Here is a 15585-nt window from a genome sequence, read left to right on the forward strand (position 1 = left end):
TTTATCTAAAATGTCTCACCTTCCAGTACCACTGGATAACGGGATGATTTGGGCAATATCCATTCTTATACAGTGTGTGCTGCCTCCAGTCATTCACATCAACATCGCCAAGACCGCACATCAGTAGCTATATAGACATAAAAAAATAAATAAAAGTATTAATAATAAAATAAAACATTCAGAAATACAAAACTCTATGAAGATAAAGGAGTTAAAGTGTAAATGTTCCACAAGTTTCTTGGACAAACACAAATTTTTGTATCATAAAGTATCCTAATGTGATTATCATGTTTTACCAAAAACCCTTTTTTCGACGCCAAAATAGTTTATTTTTACCTTTATACGGTACAGGAAACCAGCCTCTTACTAGCTGGATATATGTTTTTTCCAAGGCAACATACTACAATCTGTGTCCCACTAATAAGGCTTTATAGACCCCCAGAAGGTGAAATGCTTTCTTTATAAACTAGAATTGAAGTTTATGTTCTGTAGGACAAATATCTTTCTAAGAAAATAAATAAATCCGAGAGCTGCTCTTTTGCCGGCTTCTACGATGGAACATTCGTACTGCGTTCATCATCTTCTGCCTTCTACAGTGGCGCATTATTCCTTAGATCACATAAAATCCCCCAACAATGCCGAACCAGAGGCTGGAGAGATTTCTTACAGTACATTTTGAAGACGTAAAAAACCTCCTCACTTTCACTGTAGACACCGTACAGAATTTGAATTATATTCGAAAAGACTGGATTCAGGCTGTATACCCCGCTCTCTGCACTGCGAGGATGGGCTAGATAGGCAATAAACACTTAAAGATAAGCAGCAGCTACAGTATCTATAGCTGTAAGGGAGTTATTATTGCATCCAGCTTCCTCGGCACCTCTTACTCCTGTTCTGGATTACTGTCAGGTACAAGGAGGTGATGAAAGGAAACAAGATGTCTTATTAGAGCTTGTCCATCGGGTACAGACATCGCAGGAGGTGCTGAGAACATAGAGATGTAATGGAGACCAGAGCAACTACAGTCAATGGATTATTTCTTAACGAGAACTTTCCGGGGGTAGGGCAAGCCGTGTTTGCCTCACCGATGCCCCTCTAAGTGGTCTTTCATTGATAAAAGCCAGCCTCTTGGTAGGTAGCCATGGCGGATGTGCCCTGCTGGCATCCATTCAGCACTATGGCACACTAACCAACTAAATAGGCAAGTGGTCCATCAAGGGGTGGAAGAAAGAGCGTCCGGTGAGTGTTTCAAAGAGAGGAGGGGCGACGCTGTTCATATGCGTTAAAAGAACAATCTTAGCTTTTGAAAGAACTGGTCTGGTTAGCGTTGGGTATGGCCCTGTCCTGGTTGTTGGAGATGACCCAAAATGAGGGACAGCCAAGGATTGCATAGAAACATTATATGGAACCAGAGACTTTTGTGTACATGTATTTGTATGATAATAATAATTTAACCTACCTCAAGCTCATTTTCATCAAAAATTTTAATCAAATCAATAGGAATGAGTTCAGTAAAACCCTGCAAAGAAAGAAAGGTATTTTCGGTAAGAAAGTGACCTGAGTGTAAGGTATGGGATATAACGATCCATCCTTATATACACGGCACGGAGGCAACAGAGGATCGACGTACGACAGAACCAACGTAACATAGCAACAAGAAAGTAAGAACGAGAAAAGAAAAAAACGTACTTCTAAGAAAGCATTCATCTGCTTCTGTACCCTGTTCACAAATCTCCACTGGATTACGAGGCTGTAAAAATAATAATAATAATAATGTGTTAAAATAATCAACACGACTCTGGCCACAGCCTTAGCATATTTATTTACACACGTACTAAGAGCGAAAATATGAATTAACTGGCAAGTAAGGATTTGGGTATCGGTGTAACGATGAAATGTATTTTAATTTTTGATACACATAGCCGTCTGTACGGAGTTCGTTATCAACCTCGTCTGTCACATGATCAATGACAATTTGCTTTTCTACGTGGATAGAACGACAGAGGAGTTTGTCCCCTAGTAATTCTGTCACTTCTTTGACCGTTTCCAATTGTCCCCAGAATTCTAAGGATGCATAATTAGGGTTCCCATTATATCAAAAAGCACAGCGTGTTGCAGTATAGGGGAGCTTCGGGAGACACGGTCAAGAAAAGGGAAAAACCGGAATTGGATTGTGCTGTTTCTGTTTTGGTTCCTATGGAGCTTTGAGCAAATTGGCCCTTTAGACAAGCGTCTAGTTTTCTCTACGGCAAATCAATTGAAGCCTCGATCCCTGTGACCCGATCGCTGGAACGAGCAGGAGATCTGTCTCTAAGCAGAGCTCTCCTGCGTTCCTTCACAAACCAGCTCCAGTCTCGGACGTTGGGATGAATTCGCTTATCTGGGAGACTGAAGGAGAGATTAACATTTCAGCCGCCTAAATTCGCTGAGCATTATGGATGTCCAAATTCATTGGACTTTTCCTGTGCACAATGATATCAAGGAGCCGGGACACTAATTTATCCTGGGCTAGTGAATACACCTAATAACAGAAAGCAGGTATCCATCAACAGATAGCCGCTAGTTCTGTCTACCACCTTGAAGGATGTCCTCTTCTGGCAATGGGATGTTGGCTCTGCCCAAGTCTAGGGTATTGCACCCATTTTGCCCATAATCACGCCGTTTTATCACGAGTCTTCTAATACAGAACTCTGCAGGATCATGAGCTATAAGCTACATAGATATGGTACTCCAATCTAAACATTCATTACTTCCGAGAAATAAATGATTGATACATAGATATAAGTATATAAACAAGTTTGGACCTCTAGAAATGTTATTTTGAGTTAAATGAGGAGGGAAAAATTAGCACATACTCAATGTATTCCCTCTTGTTTTCATTTGTCACCACCAGATCTGACCCATTTGGCTTCAGGTCCACCTGGTAAGTCTGAAAGAAAAAAAAAAACAGCTCATCAACGCTAAGTATTATTAGGATCCCCAACTCCTCAGTTAGATGAGTACATATTTTACTACATGCGTGCAGTAAACGACGATCACGGCATCACTTGTGAAATCAGTTTTTGGATCCCCAGATTTTTGACTACTGTGCTATCACCACCTGGGTTGAACTGTTACCACAGGTTATATATAAAAATATGACCATCACCAGAGCAATCGGCGATATATTCCTGCTGATCGGCCATTCCATGGGTTGCTATGATCATAAAATTGTTTTAAAACTTTGCACCAAACTAACCAGAATCTTCTGGCTTTAGGCTTCTTCATTCACACACAGACGATGTTCCTGAATGAGATGCGCATAATTTATTTCTATTGGGAATCTGAAAGGAGATGCAGCTCTCCAGAAAGTGAAGTGTTTATTCCATTCGGTTACTAAGTGTTCCTAATACTCGTCTGTCGCTCTATGCATGGAATAAACACATTAATCTCAGGTCATACAATTTGTATGGATCAAGGGAGCGGTAATGTTCCACCTGGCACTCGAACCTAACAGAGAGGAAAGGGATTTAGGGGCAATATTTAAATGTTCTACTGGGTTACAACTCCCATTATGCAGCTAATCTAACAATATGAAACATCAAACAGAATAATGAGGAAAAAATATATACACTATAGATTATACATTATTTTTAATATTTATATATACTTTAACATACCTGGCCAAAATTTTCTTCATCTATACAAAACATGAGATCCAGCTCAGTGGGGTCATTTTCTAAGATCCATTTTAAAGAATTATAGTATTCACTATCCTTTAATGTCAAGGAAAAAAAAAAAAGTTAAGTAAACCAACAACAATACAAAAACTGTTATTCTGTTATTGAAACCGTGTGTAGCATCTTAATGCTTAAAATGAAAATAATCTTTTGTTTTAATTTAATTTATTTACATTAATATATACGTATTGATCAGAAAGTAAGCTTTTAGCAAAGGAGCCTCTTCCCCTAGATTAGTGAAGGGAAGAAGTGGTGTATGTACTTGGGTGCTGCCCTAATTCCCCCAGATGCCCCCTCCGCAGTCGGCATCCTGAATGCATTAAAAGGCTTTTAAGAATACAATGAACCGGAATATGGCGCCCCTTTTAATTCAATCTATGGAGAGCCTCCACAGCAAAGATCTCTCCTGTAACCAGCCCATTGTGCAGCGGGACATTGGGGGTCTTGACCGCTCGAGAGGGAGATCCCCCAGTTTTGTAGCAGGGACTGCGACTCCCCTAGACCTGCCGCCCTAGGCCTGTTTCCGCCACTACAGGGAAGCCCTGCAGCTGGGGGACTATTAAAGTTATCCCGCAGCCACAGGAGTTCTGGGTTCGCCAGATTCTATTAGAAGATCTCAAGACTATTCTCTAAAAATGTTCTTCTCTCCTTCCATATCCGATCACTTACCACAGACTCCATATCCTTCAGGGTGATTTGTTTTCCCAGCATCATCTTGTAGAAAGGCCTAATAAAGAAACCTAGAAGCACGAAAGAACTGTTAGAATCACCTGCCATTTACTAATAGATCTTGCATTTTAGGAAACATAAAATGTCTTGGATCTCATGTCCCCAAATATATTCATTAATGGCTTTCTTCGTTCATTACCAATACATGCCCTTAAAGGTGCCCGGTCCCTGCCATTGGGACAAATAATTACATCCAAAAAGGACAAGCGATCACTACGACATGATGGCCCTCAAGCAGCGCCTCTACTTCCGTCTCACTCCCCATCAACCTTCTAACAGATTGTAAGCTCACGAGATCAGGTCCCTCTTCTCCCTCTGTACCCGTATGTCTTAACGTTCATTAATGTTATTGGCAATTGTGTCAGTTTTCACTCTCCTCTACTGTAAAAGCCCAACGGGATCGGCTGGGCTCTATAAATACATTTTATTTAACGAGATCAGCTACAGAATTAAATATTTAAAAAATACATTTTAAAATATAAAATAAGCAAATTATAGGGACCCCAGTGATATCACCATGACATCATCAGGGGATACCATCTGCTTACAAGAAATATCTCAAAGAGACTTCCAAACAACATAAGAATTCAATAATAATTATTATTAACTTAATAGTTCAAAGTTAATTGAAGAAATACAAGTATTTAGATAATTCAATATCACTTTGCACTACTCCCATAATAAAAAAATAGTCAAAACATGAAGAAACTATGCATGCGGAGCAATTACGTCGCCTAACATAATTTATCTTTCCCATTGGAAACCTGTGTAAAAAATCCTAAGTGAAAATAACAAAATATATATTTTTTCATATTTCCGTTCAATTTTTTTTTAAAAATGGGTGCTAAATATGTTGTGTCTAGTTTTGTTTTGTGCAAAGAACTATAAAATTTAGGATTTGGAAAAAATGACTGATCCACTTTAAAAAATGAGTTTGTTTTTTTTTTGTTTTTTTTTTTAAGTGAAGATTTTTGTAAAGCTAGGTCTTCTGGGTCTTGGCAGAAGAGCAGAAAATTCCAACTCCCGGACATCCCTGTACATTATCATCAAGTCTATCAATTATGACTACAATTCTTTGCGGCTGTCTATCTGCATCTATGCCAGCTATGGATCGCAGGAGGTTCGGTAGAGCCGCGCCGGGGAGAAAAAAAATGTGCTGCTGATTAATGCCTTAAATTATAAATTGCTACTATAGAGAAATAAAGAGAATTAAACCATGAGACGCTTCTTTGGGAAGAGCTGCCAGGAGCAACTAAGAGAGAGAGATGTCTATAAATAAGATGATCATCATTCCAAAACCGGCAGGCTGCTGGGAAATAACTGCTACGAAAAAACGGTGTATAAAATCTAAAATTTAACTTAGTCTTAAAATAATTACAGTAAATAATTAAATATAATCTTAATCACAGTATAAACCACAGAATGTGGGGTAACCACCTAGAATTTCTTTACATTAACCTTTTGCATGCCAGAGGGGAGAAAATTTCTTTCACAAAGCTCACACACTATAAATGTGTCTGCAAGGATGGCTGAGCTGGCCCTGCATAATGTATAATTCAATCGGTGAGGTCACTCATGAAGTCTTACTGATCTACAGAATTTGATGGCGCTATATAAAACAATAAATAATAATAATCTAAATATGTTTTATACACGGTTTGCCCTACATAATTCCAAGTGAAGTCACTGACTTATTAAGGGTTAAATTGATGTAGGGCAGTATAATGTAAGAAATATAGTAAATACATACCATCGAGTAATTTCCCATGAAACACCGCGAGGCCAGCAACGCGGCCAATAAATGTGAAGTAGGAGAGGTGATCTTCATTACAGAGACCTGAATTGGGGTTTATCTGGAGGGTGTAGTTATCCCTGTGTGGACAAAAAAAAAAGAGAGCTTAGTCTTCAGAAAATTTTGGGAGGCAGGCATGTATTTTAACTATAATATGATGGGAAAAGGTTTAACAGACTGATCAAACAAAATAGATTTGGAAAACTGAAATCAATTTTAGATTAATTTGTTAGAATAAATACACTAATAATTATTATAAATAATGTTTACTTACATATCACATATTTAATAATTATATAATTATAAATAATTAGTTCATTAATGTATAAAGAGATCGGATTTCAACTTTATGATCCCTGTTGACATCATGACATCAAGGCGTCTTGACCCTTTAAGTCTTTAAGTCTTTTTTAACTATACAATTACAGGAATATTTTGTTTCAAGTCTCTCCGGCCGATAATGATAGAAAATGATGAAAGCCGGATTGAGGTGGGCACGGCATACGTTCACACTTACGTTGCGGAATACTCAAAGAGCCCGTAATACGGATTAAACATTTCTTTGGACAGAAGGAAGAACCATTCTCTGGCCACGCCGCCGTAGTCTAAGCCTTTCTCAGACTCAAACTCAATCCACAGCCGAGCCTTCAGGACGTCCGGCCTTTTCACCGACATTATCCTTCTGTAGGATTCTTCAAAAATGTTGTTTCTGTGAAGTTTCATTTCAAACCTGTTTGGTATGTCCGCCTAAGATTAAAAAAAACCCCAAAAAAACATTAGCCCAGGAAGTTTGTTTGAGATTATTCAATAAATATGGCAAATACCGTAATAATCCATAAAATAACTGCAACCAATGATTATAGGGAAGAAAAAAAAGTTAAATTAAAATAAAAAGAATAAAACCTCATATTAAGACACTTAGAGAGGTAGAACGAATTACACGCAGGCACAAAATAACCGGTCCTGCATATGAGGATTCCTGCAACGTTTAATCGAAATAATTTTTATTTATTTTTTTAAATGTCTCCCTTGTGTATAATCCACATGGGTTTGTCTGTAGTTGTAATAAGTATCCTGGCAATTTTCACCCGGGAAGGTACGCATTTTGTATACGTTTATTTTTATTTCCCCTTCTTATTTAGTACTATTGTACTCCGTAAAAACCTTCAATAAACCCTAATTAAAAAAAATAATAATAATCTAAATTAAGAATGCATATTATGCACTCATAGTTTACCAAACTGACATTTTGGAGATTTGAAAACCCCTATTTTATATCGATCCATTTCAAAATGCATTCAAATTCAAACATATTTCTGGAAAAAATATATAAAACGCATAATGATTTCATTTTTTTTTTTTGTTAAGAGTTCAACAGTGTATGTTTTCCTTAAAATCTCAAAATCTACAAATAAAAACGTGCTTTTTCAGTGCAAACTAGACTTGGGCGCCAGCCAACCCGACGCTGAAACTATGCCTGGGGAGGCTCCAGGAGTTAGAGGTCCGTACGAGCGGCTCTATTGGTCGCTGGCAGGGGCCTCTTGTAGCATTAACCAATGATAGACAGCTGCCCTTCATTGGTTGACGCCAGAGATGGCCCCTGACGACAACCAATAGAGTCGCTCGTACGGACCTCTAGCTCCTGGCGCAATCCTGTGGATTTCCGTTCTTGTTAACCCCTGCGATGCTCTGTAGACAAGGCAGGCTAGAGGCAGTGACTTGTATGGGGGGAAGGGACCAGGGAGATTAGCTAGGAGATTGAGACACCCGTCTTTGTGTACGTTTGTCCGCCGCCATATTAGTTTATTTGGTAATCGGTTTGAACAATGAAAACGCAAATGTCCTCCCGAATACGAATGCACAAGTCTAGTATTAACGCTTAACACTTCAAAATAAATTAACATACCCACAAATATAAAAGAAATATAATAAATGGACCGGTTTTCCTCAACACTGTTATTGCTTCGCATGAATTGGTGATCGTATATTGCTATTATATCAGGGGGTTGTTTTATTTAGTACGATTTTCTATTTTATTGGTCGTATTCCCCCGGATTCTGTTCATTGTTGCTTCTCACTCATTGTTCATTGGATAAACCAAGTCTGTTTTGAACAATAAGAGCGTCAAAGGTTCTTTTCCAAGTATTTTTTTCAGATTGTCAGCAAGAGTGAAGTCTGACAATTATTCCACTGAGGGTAGTTTTATTCTTTAATGATAAATGAGGATAATTGTCAGGATGATTATGCTAATTTTTTCACGATGACAACACGCTTTAACATTTACGTCTGTTTCATTAACCGGGGGGGGGGGGGACACGCACTAAGTTATTGCAAGAAAAGAAGCCACAAAATTAACACATTTTTGTTAAACAAGGGCTGAGCCTGGCAATCAGAAGGCTGGAAGTGATGGGAGTTAATCCACTAAAGGGCGAAGGCTATTACCATATATTCCTTCTCTCTCATTTAGTTTGCCAATGCAAATTACATAGATTGTTTTCAGGACAAGCAAGGCTTTTATCCTATTTTGATAAGAAAAATATAAATATAAAAACTATACCAACAATCATTCTTTCAATCAGCCACTTCTATACTGACAAAAAATTAAATTGCATATTTTTTTGCTTTATCTCTAAGGATTTCTTCCTTTCCTGGAAAAAAAATAAAATCAATGCAACAGATTATATTCCCGAGATTTGTTTTAATAACTTAAATCTGTTTGCTACTTACGGGTTTCTTCAATTTCTTCCTGAAGTAGTCATATTTCTGCTTAAACTCTCTTGAGTATGGAACGGCCTGAAAGACCAATGGAAACGTATTTGTAATATTTGGATTAAGAGATCCCCAGCGTTAAACAGATTTCAACGGCTTTGAGAAAGACATGAAATTCTAGATATCAGAAAATATTCAGGGCCCCCCGCCGTATACTTACAGGGCCGGTTATGGCCGGGTTCTGCAGCCGAGGGTCTTCCCATTGGGTAATCTTGTTGTCTGCAAATGAAATACACAAGCTTATGTTACAATAGGGGTAATAATAACCACCTTGGCTTATACGTGCAGAACACAAGGTTCCACTGTCGGAATTAGGGGGACCACGGTTCCTTTTTGGTAATCAGGAACACCACTGGGTTTTGGGGTGCCATTTTTTTCATCATCTGCTATTATCAGTTAAAGAAAAATACGACCAATAGCCGGCAAAGAACTACCAAGAGCCACCAATAAGGGCATCAGATTACCCCAATCGTAGAGTAGAAAACAATATAGGATCTCAACCATTATACGGACTGGATCTTGTCCTAACTCGACCTCAGAGCTCACATCAAAAGCAATTGCAATGGGGTTCTTTTAAGAATGGAAAGGTTTTGATTGGGGCACTTAAAAAGAAGGGAACATTCCGTTCAGTTGGGGACACGTGGTCACCCTAAAACCCCTGGAGCCATTTCAGTAGGGCCGTCATACACAGCCAATCTTCTCAATACACAAATAATACCACATATCCTGTTAGCTATTCTTCATAAAAAGGTGCTGCATTCATAAAAGGTTGTGAAATATTAAGATTTAAGGATTTATTTATTTATTTTAAAAGCATGCCTCTCAAACCATTCAATTATTCTATTTGGAACCCGTTAGGAGGCGATGTGACAGCCCCGTCATATTCACACATCAGCTTTAATGAGGTTTGAAGAAGTAAACGTGACAGTTTCATCAGGATCCTTATATCTCATTAAAAGTATTTTGTGTAATCGGAGCATTTACAAAAAAAATACATTAAAAAAAAACCCCCATAATGAGTCGGATTCAATTCTGGAGATAAATTTGTCCAAACAGTAACGAAACAAGAACTTCATTTCTACTTCACTGAACGGATACCAACCGATCAAATAAAAAGATTAATACCCATATGAAAAACCCGATTTGATTAAAACATTGTGAATAATAATAAAAAAAAAAAAAAAACAAGAGACAACGCAGACAGACGTGTATTAACGTGTAGATTCGAATAAAACATGCCTTTAGCAGGAAAAAAAAGTTCTTAAGGAGTTCCGGTTTTAACACTTCAAACGAATGCATGCCGAGGGGGGGTTTGTATGTCACAATTGTCTAATTTTAAGGCTTTTGTGTTTTAATTTTCCATACACTGGTGCTCTTAAAACGAATTCCATATTATTTTATCTACAATATATATATGTATATTTATAATATATACTGTATATTTTAAAATACATACATATACATATATATATATTATATAATGATTGTGTAACAAATGTTAATGTTTCACATATTAAAATTAACACAACGCCTTAGTAAGCCAACTCAAAGCATTCTTTTGAAGAGTGTACGGTACCGTAGGGTGGTACTGAGCATCTTGTACCAGACTGTCCGCATCTCAACACTTGGCTTCCTGAATAAAGAGTGAGATTACATGGCTTTCATAGTGCTTTACACTTTATCAGACAAGAGAGGCCGCGTGACAGACAGGTCCGTGGCGTCTACTTACTGTGATCGATATAAAACGTCCTCCCGTCCAGATGGATTCTCTCCTCCCAGCCAGGCTGCGCGAGAACAGATAACCACGTTACGTCGGCGATCAGAGAGCAAGAATTTCATATAGATACCGAACTGCACGAGAGCTTTAACACGATGAGAGCAGAGACAGTTTCTAGTATCAGGCAGACAGGTTAGATGGGCGGATGGGGAGAGAAGCTGCAGAAGACCTACAAGACCTTACGGCTCTGGGATAAACAAAACATCAACGTTTCCATCTCATTTCCCGAGAAGGACCGCATCTGGGGACAGATTTTTTTCCCCCTGAGTTCCCCCCGGATACTTTGCTCTTCCCTGACTATTTATTATTTTTATTATTATCTATTATTTATATAGCGCCAACAGTTTACGCAGCGCTTCTTAGAATACATATATTCAAGGGAGAATTGACAGACTAAGACAAGCCGATACATTAGGTGGAGAGAGCCCGGCTCCCAAGCTTACAATCTTATAATGTTACATTTTATAAGAAAGATCTATAAAGAAGCGAGAGTAAATTGTTGGGAGCTTGCGTTTTTTTATCTCAGCAGAAAAAGACCTGTTCTAAAGTATTACACCCCCAGCTTAAATCACCTGTAAGCAGTAGTTAGCAAAGGGGAGGGCTAAACATGAAAAGGAATAAAAGGAGGAATAAACATGAAAAGGAATAAAAGGAGGAATAAACATGAAAAGGAATAAAAGGAGGAATAAACATGCAAAAAACGGGAAGACAAGGTTCTGATCCTATGGCGTTACTCGCTAGGGAGCAGATCCATGCATCCCCCCAGTTTGGGGCCATCCAGGTGAGCAGGTACTTACAGGTAGAGGACCCAAGTCGTTGGGATTTAAAGAGGCTTTAGTTCTCATGTGGACAGGGAATTTGAGTCGTGGATCTTCCTGTAGAACACATTGATATAAGAGATAAGTAACAAGTTCTATAACCCTGTTTCCCAGTAGAAATGATTTATTTGCGTTCCTTCCTTGCGTAGACGAAGCCTATAGCGCCAAATAAGGATTAAAGATGCGGTTCCACTTATACAAAATATTGGACTAATACACTAAACATAACCCTTAGCAGAACTGCCATTTTATTCATTAATCCTTAGTCAAATAAAAATAAACAAAAGAAAAAAAATCTGTTTCAATGACAACAAGAAATGATATTAAAAATTAAATTTCACAATGATACACCGAGGAACACAAACCGTGGATAATATACGAGTTAAGTAAAGGGACTGAAGAAAAAAAGGACCAGCCATGTCTGTACTAATTTTGATAAATGGGGGATTTGGACAATGAAGAAAAATTTTGGTTAGTGGTGTACGTTGTATGGTAGGAGAACCAGACTGTTTTATTAGCCATGAAGAATATAACATTTCATAACATAAGATAACAGATGGTATTTTTATAAATACATATACTATGGCTCAAATGTTTGGGGTCACTTAGAAATGTCCTTGTCCGGGGTTAATTTATTAAATTACTATTGCAGCTGGAAACAGCTGATTCTTAATGGAATCTCTTCATAGGTGTACAGAGGCCCTTTATCACTCCTGTGTTCCAATGGCCTTTTATCACTCCCATCACTCTCGTGTTCCAATGGCCTTTTATCACTCCCATCACTCTCGTGTTCCAATGGCCCTTTATCACTCCCATCACTCCTGTGTTCCAATGGCCCTTTATCACTCCCATCACTCCTGTGTTCCAATGGCCCTTTATCACTCCCATCACTCTCGTGTTCTAGTTTAGAAGGCTAACTGATGGTTAGAAAACCCTTTTACAATTATGCTACGGCTAGACGTCCTTGCTTTCCATGAAACCAGCTGTGCTAATATTAAATCATCTCGATTTGGTTAAACTACCATGTCTCTTGGATTGTTCCAAATACAACACCTAAGTCTTAAACACCAAATATGATGCCAGGTATTGCATAGTAACTTGGCAAGTGATCTCCAGTTCCACAGACTGGTTGAAAGTTTAAAATATTAAACTAAACACTTTTTTTTTTATTTTTTATTTTTTTTACTTCTAACCTACATAAGTCTACCGTACACTTTTTTCCCTTTAGGAACACAAAGCACAGTGCAGCATTACCACCAGGACTGCTGCGAGAAATAAACAAGATAATCTCGTAATAACCTTTTTGACAAGTCAGTGCTTAGGGCTGAAAGAATCCTGGGGGGCTGCAATCAAAAAACCCTACCGGAATGGTCTATGGCAACCGAAAGAGCCTACGGCTGCCCAGGTCTTATATATTACACACTAGGTGTCCTCCATCAAAAATGCAATTATGCTTTGGAGCTGCGTCTTGTAACAGAGATTTATCTGGAATTACATTCGGATAATATCCATCTGATCGGCGTCTTACAAGCTTTGTGTGCTTAGAACCACCACACAGCGGCTGTATGCAGAGCTGTAATTATTCACCAGCTAAACGGAAGGAAAAATGCACATGGACGTTCCAGAGAAACACGAGCATCGATATCAGGACGATAACAACGCTATTCTGACTCATCAATCCACCCATTATCCATTATGTATAAATACATCAGCTCCTCCATTTTTTTATGTCACCATTAGTAATGGATATGTTGCATCAACTATGTGTTCTCCTGCATTAAAGGTCACCAGCAGTGGTTGGACTCCTATCGCCTCCAGCTTAGGTTCAACATCTAAACAGTAACTTGAAATGGGTGAAAAATGGGTGAAAAATGGCAAAGTTACTCTGAAAAGGTAACTGGAGACTCGCGTGACTGGTACGTGCCAATAAGTAAAGCTTTATTGACCGGTAGCTTTTTATCTATATGAAGGAGCTCTCGGACCTCTCTGTTATCACTGTGGTTAGTCCATTTGCCTTAAGTCAATCCAAACGGAATGCTGGCAGCAAGATAAGCTTTGAAGCCTCCTTTGTGGCTCCATTAGAACATCAGAAATTTGTTTCTAGTCAATAAATCCTTGCTAAATCATTAAGCCTCATTTCTTTATTTGCATGGCCAGCCTTGTTTCATACTTTTTTGTCTGGATTTCTTTACGATGATGGCAAAGAGAAGGAAACAAACAGGAAAATGGAAATAATAACCGTAAGGGATAAGGAAAGCTATGGATCAGTTCTCCAAACTCTAACTCTGTTAATTTCCAACATGGAATTTTAGCATTATATAGGCTTTTTTCTTTTAGGAAACATAATAATTAGTAATTCCATGCCTTTGGGCATAGATCAAGAAAACAAAGATTATAAAGAATGACCTGCTTTACAGAACTCGCTACAGTTCCAACCACAAGAAGAAGCAGCGTTCGGATGTCTGATCTTCTGCGGTGCTTCTTCTAGGCTGGAGAAGCTGGCCCACAGGTATTAGTTGATTAGCCACATACTAAGCACAGACTCAAACAAGGCATTAAACGCAATGCAAGCCGATTTCCCTTTGGAGAGGAGGACCATTTGTAACGTATGTAAAGTATGGCGCTGCTTACCCACGTGGTCGTTTTGGAATTATGGTCAATAAAGAATGGTCGGCCGTTTGGAGCAATCCTCATCTCCCAACCTGGTGGAAGGAAGCTCTGTGCCCCTTTATGTTGTGGCTTTGGAGAATTGTAAGGAGATGGTTGTGGCGACTGTGGATTAGACAGGGTGTCCTTCACGGCTCTGCGTGCTGGGAAGTCTTTGGCACCCTGCGCAGTTAAACACAATGCAGACGTCACAAATATTAATTACAATTAGTACTGTGAGATACGTTCATGCAGAACAGAAATGCCGCCAGTTACCGCTGGACGAGACCACCTGTTAGGCATGCCAGCCGGGATCATCGCGCCTTCACAAGCCATTAATGTAGTTAATATGGTAGCTTGTTGCTAAAAAATGAATGTCCTAACCATGTTCTTGAAACCAAACTATACCATATATGTCAGCGGTTAACATAACGCTTAAACAGATCATCGTGGCTTTTTGACGTTTATATGTATGCGTGAGAATAAAAAATGTATTGCTTTGGTTCAATTTGCATAAAAAGCATAAAACATCTGACATTCACAGGGCTATTAAAATACGTGCATGATAATCAGTGACGGGGGCTATTTAATTACAGATGAACACACACATACACAGTTGGAACACTAAGCTTTTGCCTTTAAGAAGCAGTGTTTTAGGCATTAAAGGCAGCGCCAGTTTTCCTATTGCCCGCTGTGATGTCATTGTCATCCCACAGCCAATCGTATCTTCCCATTGCTCTTAGAGGCTGAAGAAAGGGTCTTCTGGTTGACAGTAGTGGGTAGAGGGGTCCTACCAACGCCTCTAAGAACGCTAGTATACTCAAACGCTGTTGAGATCCAGAAAATCTAGAACTCTGAATCTTGAATGCCGCATCTCACAGTGGCGAGAGAAACGGCATTCTGTACGTACATGAAAAACATTTTTATGTTATGGAAACATCAGAAATATCTGTAATTCTAGCTTTGGTTTTACGTTCCACGCACCCACGTGTTTGATAGACAATGAGAGAGAGCCCAGAATTCCGTACACGCTCGGTGATACAATGTCATACAATACAATGGACAAGACAAATATCCCCCCAAGTTACAGATTAAGAAGAAGCCAAAATAAGAATGAGTTAGAAGAAGAAGATATTAAGATAAAAAGTTATAGTACGCAGGTGGGAAAAAAAATAAATAGACGCCAAATGAAAGCAGAGCTTCCGTTTTATGAAGCCAGAAAGAGAGAAATGGAGCAAGATGGTTACGAGATCACAGAGCTGCCGGCAAAAGATCAGAAAATGACAGTGAGGTTGAGGTGGCTTCAGAAGAAAGTCCTTGTTAGATGAGGCAGGT

The 15585-nt window shown here is 38.8% G+C and overlaps 1 protein-coding gene across 8 annotated transcripts in view; it reads right to left on the reverse strand.

Annotated features, from left to right (window-relative positions):
• Nucleotides 1-15585, reverse strand: part of NEDD4L (NEDD4 like E3 ubiquitin protein ligase) — a 183638-nt gene that overhangs the window by 4206 nt on the left and 163847 nt on the right. For 4 of the 8 annotated variants that reach the window (XM_053448181.1, XM_053448178.1, XM_053448176.1 and 1 more), the window contains 14 exons: nucleotides 14236-14433; nucleotides 11584-11661; nucleotides 10739-10793; nucleotides 10586-10642; nucleotides 9170-9228; nucleotides 8968-9033; nucleotides 6758-6987; nucleotides 6199-6320; nucleotides 4389-4459; nucleotides 3660-3755; nucleotides 2856-2929; nucleotides 1690-1750; nucleotides 1460-1519; nucleotides 20-127 (listed from right to left, as the gene is read on the reverse strand). In XM_053448181.1, the coding sequence (XP_053304156.1) occupies nucleotides 20-127; nucleotides 1460-1519; nucleotides 1690-1750; nucleotides 2856-2929; nucleotides 3660-3755; nucleotides 4389-4459; nucleotides 6199-6320; nucleotides 6758-6987; nucleotides 8968-9033; nucleotides 9170-9228; nucleotides 10586-10642; nucleotides 10739-10793; nucleotides 11584-11661; nucleotides 14236-14433 (1335 nt within the window). The remainder of the gene's footprint in view (nucleotides 1-19; nucleotides 128-1459; nucleotides 1520-1689; nucleotides 1751-2855; nucleotides 2930-3659; nucleotides 3756-4388; nucleotides 4460-6198; nucleotides 6321-6757; nucleotides 6988-8967; nucleotides 9034-9169; nucleotides 9229-10585; nucleotides 10643-10738; nucleotides 10794-11583; nucleotides 11662-14235; nucleotides 14434-15585) is intronic. The other 4 variants (XM_053448183.1, XM_053448182.1, XM_053448179.1 and 1 more) reach the window with 1 other exon arrangement.

This window comes from Spea bombifrons, chromosome 1, assembly GCF_027358695.1.
Source record: "Spea bombifrons isolate aSpeBom1 chromosome 1, aSpeBom1.2.pri, whole genome shotgun sequence".
In the NCBI taxonomy this organism is placed as follows: Eukaryota; Metazoa; Chordata; class Amphibia; order Anura; family Pelobatidae; genus Spea; species Spea bombifrons.